The 23328-nt window shown below is 59.4% G+C and overlaps 1 protein-coding gene across 1 annotated transcript in view; it reads right to left on the bottom strand.

Annotated features, from left to right (window-relative positions):
• Window positions 1-23328, bottom strand: part of ADAM12 (ADAM metallopeptidase domain 12) — a gene marked incomplete at both ends in the record, with an annotated part of 151416 nt that overhangs the window by 40997 nt on the left and 87091 nt on the right. Inside the window, 4 exons of the mRNA XM_081104541.1 lie at window positions 3380-3451; window positions 4752-4817; window positions 10674-10851; window positions 20356-20432. Coding sequence (XP_080960667.1) covers window positions 3380-3451; window positions 4752-4817; window positions 10674-10851; window positions 20356-20432 — 393 coding nt within the window. The remainder of the gene's footprint in view (window positions 1-3379; window positions 3452-4751; window positions 4818-10673; window positions 10852-20355; window positions 20433-23328) is intronic.

The following is a 23328-nucleotide window of genomic DNA, read 5'->3' as shown; positions in this document are numbered from 1 at the left end:
CACACGACGGGTGTAAGGCACAGCCCCTGCGCCGACGCCGATGCTGCTGGGATCTGTCACTGCGCTGAGCGCATCTGTAGCCGCCTGACCCTCCCCTCACTGCCTGCTGACTGCTCCTCCCAGGGCGGCGAGGGCCTCCTCTTAAGGAGCACGAATTAATACGCAAGGAGCACCCACCAGGCCTGGGCACAGGGACCAGGGTGCACGCGGACGGGCCGTGGTCTGGGGCCAGCTGACGGGTTCACCCAGTAACCTAGCAGCAGCAGCAGCAGCATTTGCTCGGCTCTGGCTGTGGGCTCAGCTCGGCACTGGCACAAACAGGAAGGACCAGGCTGCCCTTGCCCTCAGCTCCTGAATGCTCAGGGTCAGCAGGAAGCTCACAGCCACCATCACCGTTAATGCCGAGGAACCACCTGCCAAGAAAGGATGCGGCGCGAGTTCAGGGCGTGGAGCCCCAGGCCCAGGAAGGCTTGGGAGGACGTGGACCTGAGGGCTGTCTCCTGGTCCAACGTGGAAGCTGTGACCTCAGGCCCCCGCGTGGGATGGGAGAGGAGACCCGCAGGAGAAAGACCGGAAGACACGAAATCCACGGGGACGAGTCCTCCCACGCAGTCGCGGAGGCTCAGCCTTAAAGAATCTGCAGCTGCTGCTGATTTCTTCGTGAATCAGAAGTAGGGAGATGGGGGGGGGGGGTCAAGGAGGCGGGTCCCCAGCCCTTCATTTGGCAGCCATTCCTCCCCCGACCCCCCATAGAATCAGCCCGAGGGGGGCGGGGATGTCTCTTAGTTCCCGTTTCAGGGGTTGCCAGAAAGGCAAGCGCTCTGTCGGACTGACAGAACTTCCTGAATGTTCCAGAATGTCACCTTTGGCAGGACATAGCTGGTGGGTCTCCCAGTCTGAGCCGTCCGCTCCCCTGCAGCCAAGCGATTATTACTCAGAACGGCCAAGAAGAGCCGAGAGCTCTGCAAACGAGGAAGTTGCCACCGGGACAGTCATTGTTTATGGGGCCAGGACACGTGGCTAACGCAGAGCTGCCAACGGCATCTGGGTTCCTCGCTAGTGCAGGCACATCCCTTCGTGCATACGGTGCAGAGCAGGGAGGGGCCTGGGCACCCCACCAGTGACTCCAGGCCTTGCAGGGGCAGCCGCACACGTGTGCCCAGCAGTTCAGCTCCCTCCCACCAGACACAGGGCCCACCAGCAGGCAGACTCCGCGAGGCCGTCAGAACTTTGCCCTGTGATTACCGGTGCGTGTTATTAACAGACTCCCAAATGCTCACTTTTGGCTGTGCAGGCGGAAGCAGGATAGAACAGACTGGAGAGAAACCAGCAGGAAGAACGAACGCATCACTTTAACAGGGACTCCGGCATCCGCAGGCTCGGTTTCATGCCATCCGCGGCGGCCTTTCACCCCCAAGGTCTGACTCCCGGTGCGCAGGGCATGGCGCTGCCTGCACGGCCAAGTAGAATATTCCCATTTCTAGAAGGGCCGTGGCTTCCATCTTTCGGAAAATGTTGGAAATCCCAATCCCTCAGATATAACAGGCATGTTTGTAAACATGGCCACTGCGAGGCGTCCTCAAACTGCCATTTCTAAGGGGCCTGGTCCCACTCCCCTCCCACCCTCTGCACGGGCTGGAGACAGGCGATCGCTGAGGACTACGGCCGTGTAGGACAGCGGTCAGATTGTGTCCCTCGTGAGGACCCATGGGAGACTCGGGTGCCCTGGCCCTACTCGGACACCCGGCTGCAATGCCTATCAAAGTGGAAGACGCCCTGTGTGGGCTGGAGCATTGGTCCCAAGCTCTGCTCACTCCCGTGCAGGTGTGCTCCATGCAGGCGTGCTCCGTGCAGGTGTGCTCTGTGCAGGGGTGCGCCGTGCAGGTGTGCTCCGTGCAGGTGTGCTCCGTGCAGGCGTGCTCTGTGCAGGTGTGCTCCATACAAGTGTGCTCCATGCAGGCGTGCTCCATACAAGTGTGCTCCGTGCAGGTGTGCTCCATACAAGTGTGCTCCGTGCAGGTGTGCTCCATACAAGTGTGCTCCGTGCAGGTGTGCTCCATACAAGTGTGCTCCGTGCAGGTGTGCTCCATACAAGTGTGCTTCGTGCAGGTGTGCTCCGTGCAGGCGTGCTCCGTGCAGGTGTGCTCCGTGCAGGCGTGCTCCGTGCAGGTGTGTCCCAGGCAGGCGTGCTCCGTGCAGGCGTGCTCCTTCCCTGTGCAGGCGTGCTCCATGCAGGTGTGCTCCGTGCAGGCGTGCTCCGTGCAGGCGTGCTCCGTGCAGATGTGCTCCGTGCAGGTATGCTCCGTGCAGGGGTGCGCCGTGCAGGTGTGCTCTGTGCAGGAGTGCGCCGTGCAGGTGTGCTCCGTGCAGGTGTGCTCCATGCAGGCGTGCTCCGTGCAGATGTGCCCCGTGCAGGCGTGCTCCGTGCAGGTGTGCTCCATGCAGGTGTGCTCCATGCAGGTGTATCCCAGGCAGGCGTGCTCCGTGCAGGTGTGCTCCATGCAGGTGTATCCCAGGCAGGCGTGCTCCGTGCAGGCATGCCCTGTGCAGGCGTGCTCCATGCAGGTATGCTCTGTGCAGGCGTGCTCCATGCAGGCATGCCCCGTGCAGGCGTGCTCCATGCAGGTATGCTTCGTGCAGGCGTGCTCCATGCAGGCATGCCCCATGCAGGCGTGCTCCATGCAGGTATGCTCCATGCAGGTATATCCCAGGCAGGCGTGCTCTGTGCAGGCATGCTCCGTGCAGGTGTGCTCCGTGCAGGTGTGCTGCTGAAGCACGTGGTGTAGACAGTGTCCCCACCTCCTTGGGGACTGGCAGAGGGAGGACCTTTGGTGGTCAAAGGCCCTGGGGTTAGACCTGACTCCCAGGGTCCCCTCCAGCTCTGCCCTGGCCTTTGTCACCGCCTGGTCCTCAGGGAGGGTTGCCCACCTGCTGGCCGGGCTGGAAATCAGTATCCACATCCCAGATGGTGGCGCCCTCGTTGGCATGGGGCGGGCTGAGGGGGCGGAATGTGGAGCCGTGGGCTCCTCCTGGGGAGGCTTAGGGAGAGGCGGGCTTGGAGTGCTCCAAAGGGCGGATGCACCCGCCATGGCTCTGGATCGGACTGGGAGCCTGCGATGCCGGGACTGGGCTCTGCCCGGCCAGCAGGGAGCCCGGAGGAAGGTGGCCCAGGCCGCAGTTCGGGCAGCCTGGGCGGCATCTCCTGCAGCCGCTCCGGGCCCCGCGGTTCTGTGCTCCCAGGACAGGAGCCCCCAGTCCAGCCGGGACCAGGGCGGCTCCCCGGCTCCCTGCTCAGACGGATAAGGTGAGCTTCATCTCTCACCTCGCTTCCAAACATTCCCACGATCCGAGTGACTGAATGGCCCGGGAGAGAACGTACCTTGTCCACGTGGTTAGCGATCTCTATGAGTCGCTGCTTCACTTTTCCCAGGTCTTTTCCTTGCCTCTGAAACTTCATAATTTGAGATGTCAGCATTAATCACAGCAAGCATGTCACTCAAAGCTCATCTTCCCTCCCAGCCCCTGGGCATGCGCAGCCGCGGGCTTCACAAACCCTCCCGGCTCCCTGGGCAATGAACCCCATCCCCCCCAGAAACCTCCCGCCCGGGACTTCCCGAAGCGCCCTGAAACTCGCCACGCCACGGAGCGCTCCTACGCCAGTAACTCCTGCCTCGCCCCAGCCGCACACGTGGTGGGCAGTCACCATTTAGATCAGTGGTCGGCAAACCCATTAGTCAACAGAGCCACATATCAACAGGACAACGATTGAAATTTCTTTTGAGAGCCAAATTTTGTAAACTTAAACTATATAGGTAGGTACATTGTTATTAACTTAATTAGGGTCCTCCTAAGGCTTAGGAAGAGCCACACTCAAGGGGCCAAAGAGCCGCATGTGGCTCGCGAGCCGCAGTTTGCCGGCCACGGGTTTAGGTAAAGGGAAGGCAGCCTCAAGCCATTTCTCAGATCGCCAACTTGGGGTTTTCAAAATTGGATTTATTGGGGTGACACTGGTTCACAAAAGCACACTTGATGTTCACTTCCTCGCAAAGTCCTTCCTATTTGTTTTTAAACTTAGATAGTGAAGGACCCGGAGGGGAGGGGATGACAAGATAATGCATCGCCCCTCGGCTGACCTCCAGACTGGCGGGCTCTGAGAAACCGTCAAGCCAGTTCCCTCCGACTGTGCTGCGCCCCCGAGGAAATGGCACCTCATTCATCACAGGCAGCAGAGGCCGAAAGGAATACGGAGAAGAAACTCCCAAAGAGTCTAATTAAAAATCCATTCAGAGGAAGAGCGAACGTGGCCCCGAGCCCCGCTCAGAGGGCAGGGCTTCCGGCCGCGTCCCTGTCCCTCTCGCGCCTTCGTTTTGGTCGAGGACACATCGGACATGTTCAAAACGCTGCTTTCCCCCCAAACGGTTCAGGAATCCGTTCTAACTCCATCTGCCGATTCCCCAAAGGACCCCCCCCCCCCCGCCCCCCGGCCCCGTTTGGAGAGCTTAGCGATGGAGCAACAGTTTCCTTGTTTGCTTTCCAGTCTTGGGCTTTTATTTTGTAGTTTCAGACACACTTTTAATATTTTATACTTGATGCTACCAGAAAGCCCCTTTTCCGTGACTTGTTTACATGCTCCTAAGGGCCTGGAGTAGAGGAGGTTAATTAAAGCAAATCGTGACCTATTGAGCATCTTCTTTCCTTTTCCTCTCTTTTTTTTTAAACCAGCCTACGACCGAGGCATTTCCAGCTCTCACCTCGCGGTTGTCGGCGACAACAACCAGCTCCACGTACTTGGTCATCTGCAGGGCCTCTCTCTTATGCTGCAACAGGAAACACGGGGTCAACTCCCTGGACGCCTCCCGGGGCACCCAGAGCACGGCCACCCTCTCCCCACCCAAGCACTTCACTAAGGGGCCGCATCCGCACCCCCGGCTCCCACCCGCCCACCCTCCCACACGGTCACCTCCATCCCCAGCGACCTCTGTGGGACCTTCTCAACTCAAGTGACCAGTTGCTTTCATTTTCAGACATATTTTTATTGATTTCAGAGAAGCAGGGAGAGGGAGAAAGAGATGAAAACATCAATGATGAGAGAATCACGGATGGACTGCCTCCCGCATGCCCCATGCTGGGGATGGAGCCCACAACCTGGGCCTGTGCCCTGACCAGGAATCAAATCATGACCTCCTGCTTCCTAGGTCGATGGTCAACCACTGAGCCACGCTGGCCCGGCTTGAGTGACCAGTTTCCATTCATCTAGGAAATCCTTGCAAAGGGAGCTCACATTCCAGCCGAGTCCCTGACTTTAGGGTCGGAACCAGCATGTGCCGAAACACAGAAACATGCTCCTGCCTGCACCAGGAGCGCGCCCCTCCCTCCCCCCCCCTGCGGCCGTGCATTCCGAGCCCCGAGCAGCACATTTTGAAGGTCACCCCAGAAAATGACGTCACAGCGCCCCAGGGCCACTCCCTTTGCCTTGAGGGTCCCGTTTTGTGAGGTGAGGAAAGTGGAAGAGAACAGTTTGGGCCGGAATTGCGTGACCCTCTGAAGAAACACAGCTCGGGCCACGCCAGGCGGGGCCTTGAAAAACCTGGTTAGAAGCAACGGCAGCCAGGCTGATAATCCGGGAACAGAGCCAGCGAGAGAGAGGTGTTAGGAGGAAACTGGAAAGGAGCAAAGAGAAAAAGAACAGAAAGAAACCGTGTCGAGAAAAACTCCGCCCCCGGAGAGCACGCGGAACAGCCGCGAAGGACGCGGGAACTGTTTCCAGGGGTGAGGGCAGAGGAGGTGCAGGCAGCACGGTGGGAGCCCCCAGCCCACCAGTTTCCTCAGAAAACATGTAACTCTCCGTGAATCCCTGGGAGAATCCCAGAGGCGTTGTTAGGAGAACGAGAGCAAGTCATGGAGGGTGGTCTCAGAAAGCAAACATCGCACACAGAGCGCAAAGCCTTCTGTTCCTCCGTGGACGCAGCTGCGGGAGCGGGCTGAGCTGGTCGCGGGCCTGCCCCGCCTCTGGGTTCTGAGTTCACGCCCCGCGGCGGCGGCTCGGAGCCGCCTGTCATAACCGCTCGCAGACACAAGGAAACACGACCCAGGGGCGCTGTGCGTCAGCGGCTTGTCTCACACCCCGAGGGAAGCATCTTCCACACAGCAAATCCCATCAGCGCGGATCTTGCAAACTGATTTTTACAAGAAAAATGTTTGTGTCCCAGTGGGCCCCCCCCCCCCCCCCCGCCCCGTGCTGATGCATGGGCGTAGGGGCCCTGAACAGACCCGGAACCTGCTGCAGGGAGAAAAAGGAAGCTCCGCACCAGGCAGAACGTCTCCGCCCTCCAGCGTCACGGGAAAGAGTGACACACGCTGAGGCTCCCTGCGGGAGGTGTGTTTTGAGGTGACATGTACGTGTGTTTTATGGTGATAAGTATGTGCTTATACAGAAAAAACGATTAGCCCCGTGGTAGCCAGTGCTGGCCACAAAATGAGACACCTTCTCAAACAGTGAGGCTCCTGCCCGGCCCCCATGGCTCAGGGGTTGAGTGTCGACCTATGAATCAGCAGGTCAGGGTTCGATTCCCGGTCAGGGCACAGGCCCGGGATGCAGGCTCCATCCCCAGTGGGGGTGCGTGCAGGAGGCGCCGATCCATGATTCTCTCTCATCACTGATGTTTCTCTCTCTCCCCCTCTCCCTTCCTCTCTGAAATCAATACAATTAAAAAAAATAAAATAAAAACAGACTGAGGCTCCTGCCCCTTTTCCTCACTGGGGTGTGCAAGAAGCAGAAATCACCTGCCCCCTTCAATTCCCCGATTCACTGTTAATAGAGTCAGCTAATTATATAGAAGAAAATAAAGTTCTACAAATAAAAAAATAAATGAACCTCCCGTTGGAAACCCCCTAGAAAGGGCCCTGGTTGTTTCGACACTTCCACCTTTGAGCCGGCAAAGGGGAGGGGCCCGCGGGCCGTGGACATTTCCCAGTGGCCCTGGGTCACCCTGTAGAAAGCCGTGGTTCCAGATCATGACAACAAACACGTGCGCCCCGCTCCCCTGTCTCTGCAGCCGTCCGAGGAGCCCAGACTTTCTCATGAGCTCAGGGCACTGCACGCTGTGGGGGAAGCTGACCACTCAGCCACAGGCCCCGGGGGCCACCCACGCCCCGCGGTTCGCTCCGTCCGCTGCACTCACAGAGGCTTCAAGCATCCCCATGTGGGTCCCGCCTCTCGGGCCGCCTGGTTTTGTAAGAAACAAATCCTATTTAACCTTTTTGATGGGCAGAGCGACCTTTGAAACTGGCTGCTTGATTCAGTGTCCCTTCTGGGGTTCGGAACAAAAGCCCTTCCCTGAGAACGGCCCGCAGTCTCTGCTCCACGGCGGAGGCCGAGGCGCCTGGAACCTCGCTCCAGAGGGAAGCAGTTCCCAGGCCTGTCCAGTCATCACGGCCAAGTTCCCAGAGAGAGAACATCCCCCAAGCATGTCGCAACAAGAACCCTGGCGCGGGAGCTTAATGCAGCCCCACGCAAGCTCGAGAAGCGCCGTTGGGATCAGGGTGACGTAAGGCCTCACTGTAGTCTTCCTCCACGTGAGCCGCACTGTCCTTCATTCACGCACCCCACAGACGCCTCCCGGGAGCCCTCCACGTGCCAGGCACTGTGCTGGGTCCCGGGATACAGGGACGGACGGACGGGAGACCCAGGCCCTGCCCTGATGCGGCTCACCTGCTGGGCGGAGGGGGTGACGGTACAGAGCTAACAAACATCAAGCATCGTCTGGGAAAAGTACAGCCAAGGAGAGAAACCATTTGGACTCAGATGGGGAGGGGAGCGCGCTGAGACCCGGGGGGCGGGGCAGGAACCTGGCGCGTTTTCACCTGGAAGACTGCGCAGGCCGCTGTCGGAAAGGAGCGTCGCTTACCCTGCGAGGCGGCCTGGAGGGGCCTGGAGGGTGTGACGCTGAGCGAAATCAGCAGGAAGACAAGTCCCACACAATCTCACTGAGCAAAATAAACGATGAACAAAAAAGACCCAGAGACACGGAAGCAGGGAACGGACCGGCGTCTTTCAGAGGGAAGTGGGGGCGGGGAGGATTAGCCAATGAACTTGTACGCGGATACGCATCACCCATGGGCACAGACAATGGGGGGTGAAGGCCTGGGTGGGGTGGGGGGGGCTGGAAGGGGCCAATGGGAGGGAAAGATGTCCCCCTGTGATACTTCCAGCAACAAAGATTTAAATAAAAAAAACGCAGCAGGACCCACACCTGCAGATTCTGGAAGCTCCGCTCACACTGCTGAGATGCTGAGCCCGGGCGGGGGCCAAGGCCGTGGCAGGACTCTGGCTGCTCTCCAGCTGGGGGTGGGGCCTGTCCCTCAGCCGGAAGCGAAGGCGGCCATGAGGGAGGGATTCGGCGCGCCTGCCGCCCTCAGCCGGTCTTCGAAGGGGTCCGGCCCGTTCCTGACATCCAGCCACCGCTCAGCTCCGCCCGCACACACATTACTACCGCGGTTCCGGCCGCAGCACTAGCGGGCCGTCCGCTGAAGACCACGGCCCATCCAGATGCCCAGAGCCGCGGGCCCATCTCCCGGCGGCTGCGCTTGGGGAGACAACTGTCACCCTGACCCCCTGTTTGTACAAAATAAGCTGATGGACAAAATAGAGCCAGAGACACAGAAGCATGCAGCACCGCCTCCCAGAGAAAGACGATGTTGGCGCTCCCATGTGAGGCATCGTTTTCCCCAGGAACGAAGGGGAACCAGCACAGACAATCCTAAGGAAGGGCCATTCAAAAGCAGGCACATTTGCTCAGGGACGCACCCTGTGATGGTGCCGGCAGCGGGGCTGCGGCCCCTTCCCGCAGGCTGGCTGGCGGGCAGGGCTGGCCAGTGGCGGGAGGCCCAGGGCGGGGCTCTTCGGCTCACAAACCCGCAGGGCAGAGATCGGACCGTGTAGCTCAGACCCGGCGCCACCGGCATCTGACGGGACGGCCTTGTGAAGCCACAGACAATAGCTCGGCCCGCAGGCTGGCCGGCGCCGGCCTGGAGCCCGGCCTGAGCCCTGCTGCTCCGCCAGGGGAGATGGAGACTCTGCTGCAGACCAGCCTTTGCCAGTCCCCATCGCGGGGCCGGCGGCTGCGGGAAAAGGCCGGGCGGCTGTTGCCCTGTGTCCACAAGGTCAGTTCTTCAGCTGCCGCCGCACAGACTCACGAGTGTGAAGCCCAGGCCACGTGGAGCCTGACCGCCCCCCGTCCTGCTCCCACAGGGGCCGCCCCGCTCTCGGGCACACGCTCCCGTCCCAAACGCCCCACTTGCCAAGAAGGACTCCTCGCATCGCTTTTGTTACTAATTGCACGTTAAGTCAAGGCCGTTTTCTCTTCCATAAACAACAACCACAATGCTTTCCAGAGAGAAACACGGAGAATGAGGCGGACGCCGCGGGGGCCTTCCCGGCTCAGAGTACAGGCCCCTTTCCCGCCAGCATTTAACCAACAGCACTTCCATTCCGGGGTTCCGCACCGCCCTGCACCTCGAGATGACGGGAACCACTGCGCCCATCACGGCCGAGAGAGCTGCAGATCAGCTACAAAATGACAATCCGGCCAGAGCAGGGCCCACGCACGCCCGTCCACGCGAGACGCCGAACATACTGGGGTGTCATTTCAACTGTCAGGTCGTAAATCTCCACGCGGACGACACGGGTTCAACAAGACACTCAGAGCAAAGCGCCTCCATAGATACATGCAAATGTCCTCCTTGTTCATGACTGACAGGGCCACGGCCGCCTCGCATCCGACCTGAGGCCTGGGATCAAAGGAAGGCGGGCCCACGAGGGAAACAGACATGCCGAGCTGGTCTGGGGGCTCCCACTGTTTTTAAAAAGGATTTTTAAATTGATTTCAAAGAGGAAGGGAGAGGGAGAGACAAATAGAAACATCCATGATGAGAGAGAATCATGGATCGGCTGCCTCCTGCATGCCCCCTACTGGTATCAATCCCACAACCCGGGCATGTGCCCTTGACCTGGAATTGAACCCTGACTCCTGGTTCAGAGGTCGACGCTCAACCCCTGAGCCATGTGGCCGGGCCCCCCTCATTTTTGAGAGTGTTCCGCGCCCTGTGGACCCAGGGGAAACTGGATGAGGAGGGTCAGCAGCCATTTGGGGAGGTTTTAGGGCGCTGCCCCTGGGGGTGCTGGTCCACTTCTGTCCACTAGGCAGGGAGAGATCGTTCCAGTTCTGCCTAAAGGGGGGACCTCTGAGAAGCAGACCCAGGGACAGAGGACCTGAAACCCGGGCCCCACAGACAGTCCAGGAGGAGAGGACAGGCCCCAGCTGGGCGGACTCGGGGAGTGACACCTCTTAGCCACGCCCCGCGGGCCGATCCAGGGCACCTCTGCCCGGCAGGTGGGCAGGACTGGGAGCGCTTGGCAGGTCATCGCAAACACCCGACTGCAAAGCAGACCAGACACCAGGAGCCTCCACGTGACACCTCCCGCAGAGGGGCCGGCTGAGAGCCACGGGCAGGGTCCGTCCACAGACACGCCCGCCTCCAGATAAGCCAGCGACTCTATCCCCGGCCACAACCCCAGTAGAAAAGGCCCTCAGATGTCCCAGCACCGGGTGTCCCTCGCTGGGGCCCAGGGTCCCCAGAATCACGCCCTCGGCTCTCCCGCCTCCCCTTCTCACCCGCATCCGGGAGGGCGGTGGGCGCCCGCCGCCTGCAGTGGGGCCCGAGGCGCTGGGATGGGACCCGCACGACCCCCAGACGCCCTTCAGGGCTTCGGCCGCGAAGAGCTTGTATCTGTTGGTTACATTGTCCATCGGCTCTAGGACGTAGCTTTTATTTTCAAACGTAATGAGTCCCCTGTGGAGAGAGAGGGAAGAAAAGAACATCTGAGTTTCAAGGGCAGCTGCTTGTTTATGGCCGAGACCCGGTTCTGAGCCAGACAGAGGACGAAGGAGAAACGCCAGTGTGTGTCCGCCCAGCCTCTCACCGCAAAGGACGTTTCTGTGACACGTTCCCATGGATGCGTTTCGCAAATCTTTTGAAAAGTGAGTCTGAGAAGATTTTTTGTTTCAAATCATTTTGGGGAAAGAATAGACTACGTTTAGCCTTTATATACAGATTTTTAAAAAATATATATTTTTTATTGATTTCAGAGAGGGAGAGATAGAAACATCAATGATGAGGGAGAATCATTGATTGGCTGCCTCCTGGACACGCCCTTCTGGGGATCGAGCCTGTAACCCAGGCATGTGCCCTTGACTGGGAACCAAACCGTGACCTCCTGGTTCACAGGTCAATGCTGAGCCATCGAAACATCCTTAAATTGGAAAAGGAGGCAGCATTTCCGCACCCAACAGTCTGGGAGAAAGAGTTTGAAGCAGTAACATAGCTATTTCGAGCGGAATTGGGGCTCACGTACCCACAAGGCAATCCCTCGTTATTCAGTGTTCCCGCCACCACTCCTGTTTCGTGGCGTGTGACGGGCAGTGGCAGAAACAGACGGTGCCGGGAAGCTCACACCCTGATCGGGAAGTTGGCGCCGGGATGCAGGGGAGGATGAGACTCCGTCGGAGAGCCCGGCGGGGTGTCACCGGCAGCCACAGCACGTGACGGCTGAGCGAGGGGGACCAGTGGGGTTTGGGGGTTGCGGGGGGCGGGGGGCTATTTCCAACCCCCGCAGGTGGATTCACAATCAACATCACTGCCTCCCATGGCCCCAGCCCGCGTCCTCCTGGACCCCCACGCGGGTCACACAGGCAGGTCTGCCCCTCTCGGGGGCAGGGGGCTTGCATTCTCCTTCACTGACAAGTTCTTTATGAAACGAGGTTTCCAGTTTACAAGGACTAATAGGGGATTTTAGTTTATGAAAGTTGATTTTAAAAAGCCCCAGTGAAGCCCTAGCCAGTTTGGCTCAGTGGACAGAGCATTGGCCTGTGGGCTGAAGGGCCCCGGGTTCGATTCCAGTCAAGGGCATGTACCTCGGTTGCAGGTTGCATCCCAGGTCCTGGTTGGGGTGCATGCGGGAGGCAACCAACTGATGTGTCTCTCTCCCATGCTGAGGTCCTGCCCCAGCAGGTCCAGGGGTCCCCAAAGGTGTGGACAGAGTCGGCGAAGAAGGAATGACACAGAGACAGCGTTCAGTTGATCAGCAGCCTAGCCAGGATCTTCAGCCAAGTTCTGGTCTGGATCTCCAGCGAAGTTCTGGTTAGGATCTCCAGCCAGGTTCTGTGTCCATGTTCTCTAGGCAGGTTCGCCAGGTTCTGTAGCTATGTTCCCTCGCTAGGTTCTCCAACCAGGTTCTGTCCAGGTTCTCCAGCCAGGTTCAGTCACCAGGTTCTAGTCAGATTCTCTTGCCATGTTCTATCCAGGTTCTGTAGCCAGGTTCTGTCTCTAGGATCTTTAGCCAGGTTCTCTCGTTAGGTTCTGTCTCTAGGTTCTGTTGCCAGTTTCTGTCCAGGATCTTTTGCCATGTTCTCTCCAGTGAAGTTCTTCTGTCTCTAGGTTCTGTGTAGGTTCTGTGTAGGTTCTGTGTCTAGGTTCTGTGTCTAGGTTCTGTGTCCTGTTGTCTTGTTACATCTGTATTTATACCAGTTGATTCCAATCCTATCAATCTCTATTCCAAAGGTTAGGGCGTTTCTTATCTCCATTCCAGGGTGTAAAGATTATGTAGCTTAAGCATGATTGTTTGTAGTTAAAGTGATTAATTACCCGCCTGGCACTTAGTTAAGGGGTTTTATTCCCTCCCTAACTTCAGGGGAAAATCCCTACCTGGGGAAACCACCTTTCTCAGAGAGGTGACCTTGGTTAAAACACCTAGTGCCAAGAAGGTGAGCAAACATATTAAGAACAGTATGCCATATATGCCAGGTCCCTTGAAACAGCAAGGATGGACCGGCTCCCGGCACTCCCACCCATGTCTCTCTCCCTCTGTCTCTCCCCCTCCCTCCACTCTCTCTAAAAATCAATGGAAAATATTATCGGGTGAGGATTAACAACAAACAAGAGTAAAACACCCAAAGAGGAAAGAGAACTTGACAAAACAGGCCGGGGAGCGTGGGAAAAGGAACGCCCTTGCGGGGAAAATACATGGATCCGTGGGGAGGAGGTGGCGCTAACGCTGGCCGTGCACGAGGGCTCTCTGGCTGTCACTGGGTGTCCGTGGGCTGAACGCTCACAGCGACACAGGGCGCCAACGTCACATCACGAGACGCCAGCGGCTGAAAAGGCCTGTCCGCTTCCCGGGAAATTCACAGGCGTCCCTCGGTCAGGAACGGCTCTCCTCTCCTGTGGCTCTGAAGTCATCCAGGAGCCAGATGCTGTGAGGCCGGGGCGGGGGCGGGGGGGGGGGGCTCCCCAACGCAAGCAGCTGGGCCCGCAGCGCCGCTGAACGAGGTCATTGGTCTGAGCGTCCTCGTCATTCATCATGCGGCTCTGGGGCGCTCGGAACCGCGGCAGCCAAGAACCAGGCTCTTGGACACGTCGACAGGGGATGTTCTCACAGCCGCCCTGGCCCCGGCGAGATAAGCGCGTGTGACTGAAGCTGCACGTCACAGGCAGTTAGCGGTGCACTCGGAGCTGGACGCAGCCCAGCCGCCTTGGAAAGCGGGGCTCTGCTCCCCCCGGAGGGGCGGAGGGGCGGGCGGAGAGGGCGAGAGGGCATCTGGGAGGCCTGCGGAGAGTGAGGAGGCTGCGGTTCCCTCTCTAGGGGCATGGGGGGCTGGACCGGCCTCCATGGGCGGAGCCCAGGGTGGAGGCCGAGTTCTGGGCAGCAAGTCAGCCTGGGGAATGGAGGCAGCAGGGGAGACAGGGGTGACTGGGGGGATCAGGGCCCCACTCCTGGTGCTCAGGGCCATGCCCAGGAGACCCCGCAGAGCTGCACTCTGGGCATGGTCCCCACCGCCAGGGGCATGCAGGTGGCAGGTGGTGAGCTGTGCCCCATCTGGGTCCCACGCCGTCCTGCCTCCCCCAGCGCTCTTTCCAGAGGGTTGTGGGCCCGGGTCAGGGTCGAGTGTGATGGAGGCAGAAGTCAAAGGGCCCCATGAAACAGAGCGGCTGCTTTTTAAATTTAATTAAGTTTTTTGTGTGTGTGCCCTTGGCCAGAATCGAACCTGGGACCCTTCAGTCCACAGGCTGACGCTCTATCCACTGAGCTAAATTTAATTAATTTTTAAATTGATTTCAGACAGGAAGGGAGGGGAGAGAGGGACGGAAACATCAATGATGAGAGAGAATCACTGATCGGCTGCCTCCTGCCCACCCCACACTGGGGATGGAGCCTGCAACCCGGGCCTGTGCCCTGACCGGGAATCGAACCCTGACCTCCTGGTTCCTAGGTCGACGCTCAACCCCTGAGGCGCGTGGCCGGGCCCCAACAGCTGCATTGAAACCAGGCAGCCTTACTTCAAACGCAGAAACCTGTGGTTTTCCTGCGATGGAAGCGAAGAGGAACCGATTCCAGTTGTAAGTGGACGTGTTAGCTTCCCGCGGCCACTCAGGGCCCCTCTCCTGGGTGAGCGTCAGTCCTCCTCCCGCTCCGTGTCCATCCCGCAGGGGCCGTGCGAGAGGCAGGCGCGGCTCCTGTGACCGCTCCCTCCGCAGGGCCAGGCGCCTGGCGCGGGGGCAGGGGCTCGCCTCCTGCTCTGAGTTAACGGCGAGAAGGTAGGGATCCCCGGCCGCTCCGCGTTCGCTTGCTGATTTAATTTTCTCCAAGGAAGACTTCGCTCCGTGTCATGCGCCCCCGTGACGGCGGGAGGCCGTGCGCGGACTGAAGCGCCGTCCTTTCCCGAGGAGCTCACAGCAGAGCCAGCGGCCAGCGGCCCGCACCACGTCTGACGCAGTGAGGCGCGGGGCGGTGGGCACAGGCGCACGTGGGGCTCATTCCAGCGAGTAATTCCACGTGAGCTACTCCCGCACCATCCACACAGCCACCCGCTCCCCCCCACGCGCAGCGCTCGCCGGCTCCCGGGGCCACGTGCGGACATCTCTCGCCCACGGGTCCCACCCCAGTGTAATTTGCTACCAGGTTTGGGCGGCGCCCCACGAGGTACAATGTTGAGCTGTTACAAAAGGTTTCAGGAGTAATGACGGACCATCCACAATGTCACCACAGCTGACTTATGGAGAGGGCGCCTCGCCAGGCCCCTTTCAAAGTCACAGCTTTAGCCTGGCCGGTGCTGCTCAGTGGGGAGAGGACCGGCCTACAAACCCAGCGGCTGCAGGTTCAACTCCCAGCCAAGGGCAGGTACCTGGGTGGCAGATGCGACCCCCAGTCCTGGTCGGACGCATGCGGGAGGCAGCCAATGGATGTGTCTCTCTCACATCGATGTCTCTCTGTCTTTCCCTCCCTTTTCCACTCTCTCTAAAAATCAATGGAAAAATATCCTCGAGTGAGGATTAACAACAACACAAAAATCAGTGTGTCTGGCTGTTTTCTACACACGGGGAGCATCTTCCTCGCTGTTTCCACCTCCCAGCCCTGGTGGGACTGGCTGCTCCGCAGGTGATGAGTGTGTAAGCAGGTGATGAGTGTGTAAGCAGGTGATCAGCGTGTAAGCAGGTGATGAGTGTGTAAGCAGGTGATTGGTGTGTAAGCAGGTGAGGAGTGTGTAAGCAGGTGAGGAGCGTGTAAGCAGGTGATGAGTGTGTAAGCAGGTGAGGAGCGTGTAAGCAGGTGATGAGCAGGTGATCAGCGTGTAAGCAGGTGATGAGTGTGTAAGCAGGTGAGCGGTGTGTAAGCAGGTGATGAGTGTGTAAGCAGGTGAGGAGTGTGTAAGCAGGCGAGGAGTGTAAGCAGGTGATCAGCGTGTGAGCAGATGATAAGTGTGTAAGCAGGTGATGAGTGTGTAAGCAGGTGAGCGGTGTGTAAGCAGGTGATGAGTGTGTAAGCAGGTGATGAGTGTGTAAGCAGGTGAGGAGTGTGTAAGCAGGTGATGAGTGTGTAAGCAGGTGAGGAGTGTAAGCAGGTGATCAGCGTGTGAGCAGATGATAAGTGTGTAAGCAGGTGATGAGTGTGTAAGCAGGTGAGCGGTGTGTAAGCAGGTGAGGAGTGTGTAAGCAGGTGAGGAGTGTGTAAGCAGGTGATGAGAGTGTAAGCAGGTGATCAGTAACCGTCTGCAGGACTGAAGGGGAGCACGGGGGGGGGGGGAGGCCCCGGGGAGCCGCGGGGTTTTGAGCGCAGGGTGGGGCCGTCCCTACGATACGATCAGGCCGTAGTTTTGAAACACGACCTTCCGGAATGTGCACGAGGCTGTGAGGGGAAGGGTGGAGGCAGGAAACACGGGTGGGAGGCAATTTAGAAATCCCGGAGGGCTGGGTTAGGGTGGTGCCGAGAGATGTTTAAGGAGAGATGATGGGGGCGGCGCAGTGGGGGTGGGGGCGGGGGCAGGAGGGAGGCTAAAGCATCCCAGGGCTGAGCCCAGGAGCGGAGATGGGCGGAGCCTTTCCTGGAAAGGGGTCCCTCCCAAGGGGAGCCAGTGGGGACCCCAGGGAGGGTGGGATTTGGACATTTCAAGCTCCGAGTGAGAGTGGGGCCGGGGAGAGCTGAGACGTGATCTTGCAGTCCTCAGGGCAGAGACCTGGGCTCCCACAGCCGTGTGCACAGGCTGGCAGAATGCCTGTCTCCAGGGGAAGAGGAAGGAAGGACAGCGGTCAGAACCCTGGCCAGAATGGCGCAGCCCCCAAGGCCCCTGGTACCAGATGTCTGGTAGGAGCCGAGCAAGAGGACAAGCAGGATTGGGGACCGTCTCTCCCTCCAGGAGCTCCTGTGCTGGCCGGGGGCTGGGAGGGTGGGAGTGTGGCCTCTATGGATGAATCAGGTCATGGGGACTCGGGGTTTTGTGCCCAGGACTGGACGTCTGTCTCATTACAAACCACAGCAGCTCAGCCCTCGCCCATCAGCGTGGGGTCTGTGCGCTGATGCTCACGCGATGCCCGTGGACTTGGTGCTCACCAGCGGGGGGAGGGCCACGAAGCACGAGAGCAAATGAGAGACCAGGGTGTGGGGGAGCCATGGACATTCCATGGGGGTGTACTAAGGGGGGCCGGGTGTCCCGGGCAGCACACTATACGGCTAATGGTTCACCAGGGTACCCCTTGGCTTGGAGCCTTTCAGAGGCAAAATAACCTCCACGGCTGCACTCACTTTTATGCCGTGTGTTCCACATGGCACTTCGGCCTCCGAGAAAGAGCTGTTTCCGCCTAATCCCCCTTCCCACCGGGTCCTGGTGCTTCTCCACTTTCGCTCCCCTTCAAGCTGCACGTGAAGGACGGCTGCTCCCTTCCCTCCTCCCGCCTCTGCTCCAGGACAGAGTCCTCCAGACCCTGTTCCAGGTGCAGCCCTTCGGGGCCTGTGGGAGGTGCTTTCTCTGCCTTTTCTCTGCAACATCGTCACTGGCTTCTTCTCCGCGACACCGTCACCGGCTTCTTCTCCGCGACACCGTCACCGGCTTCTTCTCTGCGACACTGTCACCGGCTTCTTCTCTGCAACATCGTCACTGGCTTCTTCTCTGCAGCACTGTCACCAGCTTCTTCTCTGCAACATCGTCACCGGCTTCTTCTCTGCAACACTGTCACTGGCTTCTTCTCTGCGACACTGTCACCGGCTTCTTCTCTGCAACATCGTCACCGGCTTCTTCTCTGCGACACTGTCACCGGCTTCTTCTCTGCAACATCGTCACTGGCTTCTTCTCTGCAGCACTGTCACCAGCTTCTTCTCTGCAACATCGTCACCGGCTTCTTCTCTGCAACACTGTCACCGGCTTCTTCTCTGCGACACTGTCACCGGCTTCTTCTCTGCAACATCGTCACCGGCTTCTTCTCTGTGGCACTGTCACTGGCTTCTTCTCTGTGGCACTGTCACCGGCTTCTTCTCCGCGACACTGTCACCAGCTTCTTCTCTGCGACACCGTCACCGGCTTCTTCTCTGCAACACTGTCACCGGCTTCTTCTCCGCGACACTGTCACCAGCTTCTTCTCTGCGACACTGTCACCGGCTTCTTCTCTGCAACATCGTCACCGGCTTCTTCTCTGCGACACTGTCACCAGCTTCTTCTCTGCAACATCGTCACCGGCTTCTTCTCTGCAACATCATCACCGGCTTCTTCTCTGCGACACTGTCACCAGCTTCTTCTCTGCAACATCGTCACCGGCTTCTTCTCTGCGACACTGTCACCAGCTTCTTCTCTGCAACATCGTCACCGGCTTCTTCTCTGCAACACTGTCACCGGCTTCTTCTCTGCAACATCGTCACCGGCTTCTTCTCTGCAGCACTGTCACCGGCTTCTTCTCTGCAACACTGTCACCGGCTTCTTCTCTGCGACACTGTCACTGGCTTCTTCTCTGCAACACTGTCACCGGCTTCTTCTCTGCGACACTGTCACTGGCTTCTTCTCTGCAACATCGTCACCGGCTTCTTCTCTGCAACACTGTCACCGGCTTCTTCTCTGCGACACTGTCACTGGCTTCTTCTCTGCAACATCGTCACCGGCTTCTTCTCTGCAACACTGTCACCGGCTTCTTCTCTGCAACACTGTCACCGGCTTCTTCTCTGCAACATCGTCACCGGCTTCTTCTCTGCAGCACTGTCACCGGCTTCTTCTCTGCAACACTGTCACCGGCTTCTTCTCTGCGACACTGTCACCGGCTTCTTCTCTGCGACACTGTCACCGGCTTCTTCTCTGCGACACTGTCACCGGCTTCTTCTCTGCAACATCGTCACCGGCTTCTTCTCTGCAACATCATCACCGGCTTCTTCTCTGCAACATCGTCACCGGCTTCTTCTCTGCAACATCATCACCGGTTTCTTCTCTGCAACATCATCACCGGTTTCTTCTCTGCAGCACTGTCACTGGCTTCTTCTCTGCAGCACTGTCACCGGCTTCTTCTCTGCGACATCGTCACCGGCTTCTTCTCTGCAACATCATCACCGGTTTCTTCTCTGCAGCACTGTCACCGGTTTCTTCTCTGCAGCACTGTCACCGGCTGGGCTCTAATGCACGTCCCTGGGACACTCGAGTTTCCTGGCATTCCTAGATCCGAATGGATCTTGGGTCACCTGGTACTTGACACAGTTTCCCACCCCTCTTTGCTTTCTGAAGACCTGCCAGGCTGGGGTACGGGAGCTGCGTCCAACCTCCATGGATTCTTCTGTCAGTGGACGCGGACTGAACCCAGCTTCTCCTCTGGTCCGACACCCCAAGATCCCAGAGTTGACTACCTCCCTCTGGGACGCTCTAGCCCAGCCGTGGGCAAACTACGGCCCGCGGGCTGGATCCGGCCCATTTGAAATGAATAAAACTATTGAAAAGAAAGACCGTACTCTTTTATGTAATGATGTTTACTTTGAATTTATATTAGTTCACACAAACACTCCATCCATGCTTTTGTTCCGGCCCTCCGGTCCAGTTTAAGAACCCATTGTGGCCCTCGAGTCAAAAAGTTTGCCCACCCCTGCTCTAGCCCCTAGATCTGGGAGGTTTAAATTATCAGGGGCACCGTCCACACGGGGTGTCCCCTTCCTCTTTCCACCCCATCGGGTGGTCGACAGCAGACTACTGAGCCTGACTGTGTGTGGTATGTGTATGCTTGTGTGTGTGTTGTGTGCTGTGTGTGTTATATGTGCTGTGTGTTGTGTGTGCGGTGCGTGTAGAGGCTCATTCTCCATGGCCCTGCACAGAACTCCCAGCTGTGCGTTCCCTGCTGGCACGGGGAGCAGCCCTGCCTGTGCCCACCTGGCACGCCCTCCCACAGAACCACGCGTGGTGCCACGGGCCAGGGCAAAGCGGGACTCTGAGGACGCACGCTGCTCGCCACAAACTCAATAAATCAATCCAATGCGAAAGCCAGGACAGCTGGAAATGTGCCGAACAAACTGGTTTTCCTGGGAGCACCTGGGAGCCGGCTGCGGTGAGCCAGGGAGCAGGTGGGCATGTCGGGGGAGGTGACTGTTTCTTGCTTTGTGCCTCTGCCTCATTGCAAAAGCCCCCGTGCCCCCGCCTTACTCCACACGACTGGGTCTGGGACAGGTCGGCTCCTTTCCTCCTTATTTTCATTAATCGAGCAGCTTAACCGCCACCCGATGTCACGTCCTGTCTTTCCTCACCAGGAGTTGTCACGCACCCGAGTCCCGTGAATGACAGATGGTCACAAATCCCTGGACACCCAGACTCAGCCAGTTCAGTCCCTGCCCACCTTCCGGGCGGGATCAGCGGGGGACAGATGCGCCGAGGGAGAAACCTCGAGGCGGGGCCAGCTGCACTCGGGGCTGGTGGGCGAGGCCTCCCGTCTGGCAGGGGGAGGTGAGCAGCCACCAGGGGGAACAGGGGAGGAAGGACAGCTGGGAGCCGCCGCTGCCTGGCCACTCACCTGAGACCGGAGCAGGTGCTGAGACTGGCTGTGGAGCCGGGGTGTCCTTGCACGTGCCCGTGGTAGTAACAATGACCCTGAAAGGAGGAGAAAGCGGCTGTCACAACATCCAACCCCACGCACCATCTCGGCTTGTCTTACCGACAGCATTGGATTCCCTGTTGCCTGAAACATCCAACGAGGAGCCTTAACATTAAATGCTGAGCCCTCGTGACCCAGCTGGGACCCAGGGCCAGAGCGTCCACAGGGTTGGAAAACGGACCCAGGCCCTTCTGCTCTCTAACCCCCGTCAGGAAGCCCTGGGCCGGACACGTATAAGACCCGGCCCCAGGACAAGCGCACGGACCTCCGTGTCACCCTCATGCAAACTGCCTGTCATGAGACGAGGCGCGCTGGGGGGTAAGGACACGGTGGACGTAATGGCAGGTCCTCTAAGTCTAGGCAAATGGAAGCAGAGAAGCCGATGGGAGTGGGGGCTGGAGAGAGGGGCCCTCACCGAACTGCCCGGCTGAGAGGGACATGTCAGCTCGGCAGGAAAGGGACACCGAGACGCCTTCTGCGTCTAAGTGCGAAGTCCCCGAGTGACAGGCCCGGGACGCCCCCTCGTGAGCAAGGTCACTGCACAGGGAGCCACGGCACAGCGCCTCCTAGCGAGGGGCTTCTGTCCAGGCCCCGGGCTGGTCTTCCCGCCGAACAGAGGTCCTGCTGCAGCCCCAGGAGAGGGGGCTGCCTGGCAAGACGTGGGGGCCCCACACGCCTCCCTCGCCTCCTCTGGGTGATGGGCGTGTGGCCTGCGGCAAAGGGCTGCGTCATCGGAGGGACCAAGCAACCCCCTTCCTTCTGTCTCTTGGGTTGCTTGTGCGTCAGCTGCCGGATCCAAGAAACCAGCCCCTGACCTCCGGGGACGAAGGCTGACACCTGTTTCCTTGTAGGAGTTTCATAGGTTCAGTTCTTACGTTTAGACCTTGAATCTACTGTGAGTTAACTTTTGGCTTGGAGTCCGATTTCCTTCTTCTGCATGTCAGTCTCCAGAACCATCTGTTAACAGTCGATTCTTCCCCCGATTTTTCTCGGTGACCCTCTGTGTGCATGTGTGTGAGAGCATGTGTGAGCACATGGGTATGTGCCTGTAGGTGTGTGTCTGTGTGGGAGCATATGTGTGAGCATGTGTATGCGTGTGTCTCTGTGTGTGCATGTGTCTGTGTGTCTGTGCCTCTGTGTTTGCACGTGCCAGTTGCTGACCTGCATTTCAGCATGACTGGCCCAGCCATGTCCCTCGTCTGGGACCTCAGGGACGGTGCCCTCACAGGAAGAGCGCGCCTGTAGCCCGCCTCGCTGTGACGGGGTGCGCCCTGCTCAGCCCCCGCTGCGCAGGAGGGTCCGGAGGAAGAAGCGCCACACCCGGGCCCGGCTGCGGGGCTCCGGCGCTAGCGAGAGCCACGTCTGCTGGAAGGAGGGTAGAGGGCCGACCTCGGGGCCGGCCCCGTGCGGCCCTGTCCTCGCCCCTGCCGTGCTCTCGGGCGGTCTCCGTGCCCGGCCCCTGGAGGTGCTCGGTGAACACGTGGGCAGCAGGCGAATGCGCTAAGGAGACTGTCTGGGGGTGACGGCGGCCTTTCCCGGAATTGCCTTCGGGATGTAAGCAGCATAAACGACTGCACGGTCTCCCGCAGGCCGTGTTCAAAGGGACAACACAAACCCGGATCGCCCCTCGGACGTGGCCAGCGGAGGATGAGGTCCACATGGCGCATCGTGCCGGGCGACGGGGAGATGACAGGCGGGCGATCGATCCCCAAATGAGAACCAGCCACCGCTCTGCTCGGCAGCCAGCTCGCACGGATGGTGGAGAGATAGAAAAAAGACTGCGCCCCCAGGGCTTTTCATTGGATCCATAATTTAAATGTGGGAAGATCCACTGGGCGCTGGCTTGCGGGCTAAGGCGATGAGTCAGCACATTTCTCTCTGTTTTCAGCTGATTCAGTAAAAACAAAACTCCCAGAGCTGCCTGGTGTCCTCGTGGTGGAAGACGGCCCGAGGCCCGGACTCCGGCCGGCGTCCGCTGGAGGGGCCGCGGCCCGGGGCGGGTTCCCCCCTCGCCTCGCCAGAACCCTGGCGGCTCAGAGGGCACCGAGGCCGGGAGAGGCTGGCTGAGCCGCGAGGAGAGCAGCATCGGCCCCCGGCTCCAACGCGTCCCCCACTGAATCCAGAGTCCAGGCCGGGGGAGGCTTCATGCCCTCCAAACGGGGGGCGTCTGGGATATTCTGACGGGCCAACGCACACCTGGGCGGAAGCGAGGCTCCAGAAAACCCCAAGTTCCCACCCCACCCCCAATTGCCTGCCCCGCCGCAGGACCCACCCGGGCAGGCGGCTGCAGGTCGTCGGGGTCTCAGTCACCAAGGGAGTCGGGAGGGCGGCCTCGGGGCCTTGCCAAGGCAGGTCTCCCCCATCAGCAGGAAGGCTCAGGGCGGTCCAGCTGCCCCTCCAGCCCCTCCCTGCAAAGCCCCTGCCCGGGGGACCGAGGGGGTGAGCAGAGGGAAGGCGAGGCCGTTTGCCGCATGGTCACCTCGTGGCAAAAGGAGAGAAAGGAGAAGGTGACCTCTTCCCCCACGCACGCGACACCACAGGAAGCAGAAGACACGCCGTCGCCACCCCTCGGAGACAACGCGTGGCGTCCGGGGCCCTGCGTCCGGGCCGGCCTCCGAGATGCTGCGTGCGTGGCCCTCGGCCCTCCCACGAGAACTGGCGGCGGCGGGCGCCGTCCATCTGGTCCCTTAGTCCCCCATGAGAAAAGGACAGCAATGCCCCAGGAAGGGCAGTGTGCCGGGGAGGTGGCAAACACAAAACTGAACGCGCCCTGGAAGCGGATCTCATGTTCCCCGTGTCCGTGTGAGACCGGCCGCCCCGCCGTGCCCACCGGAGGACTCCAGCCTCACCCCTTACAGGAGGCCCCACACGAATGTTCCTGCCTCTGTCGGC

This window comes from Myotis nattereri (assembly GCF_964212035.1).
Source record: "Myotis nattereri genome assembly, chromosome: 13".
NCBI lineage: Eukaryota > Metazoa > Chordata > Mammalia > Chiroptera > Vespertilionidae > Myotis > Myotis nattereri.
The sequence above is the reverse complement of the archived record's forward strand: the minus strand, read 5'-3'. Positions and strand labels throughout refer to the sequence as shown.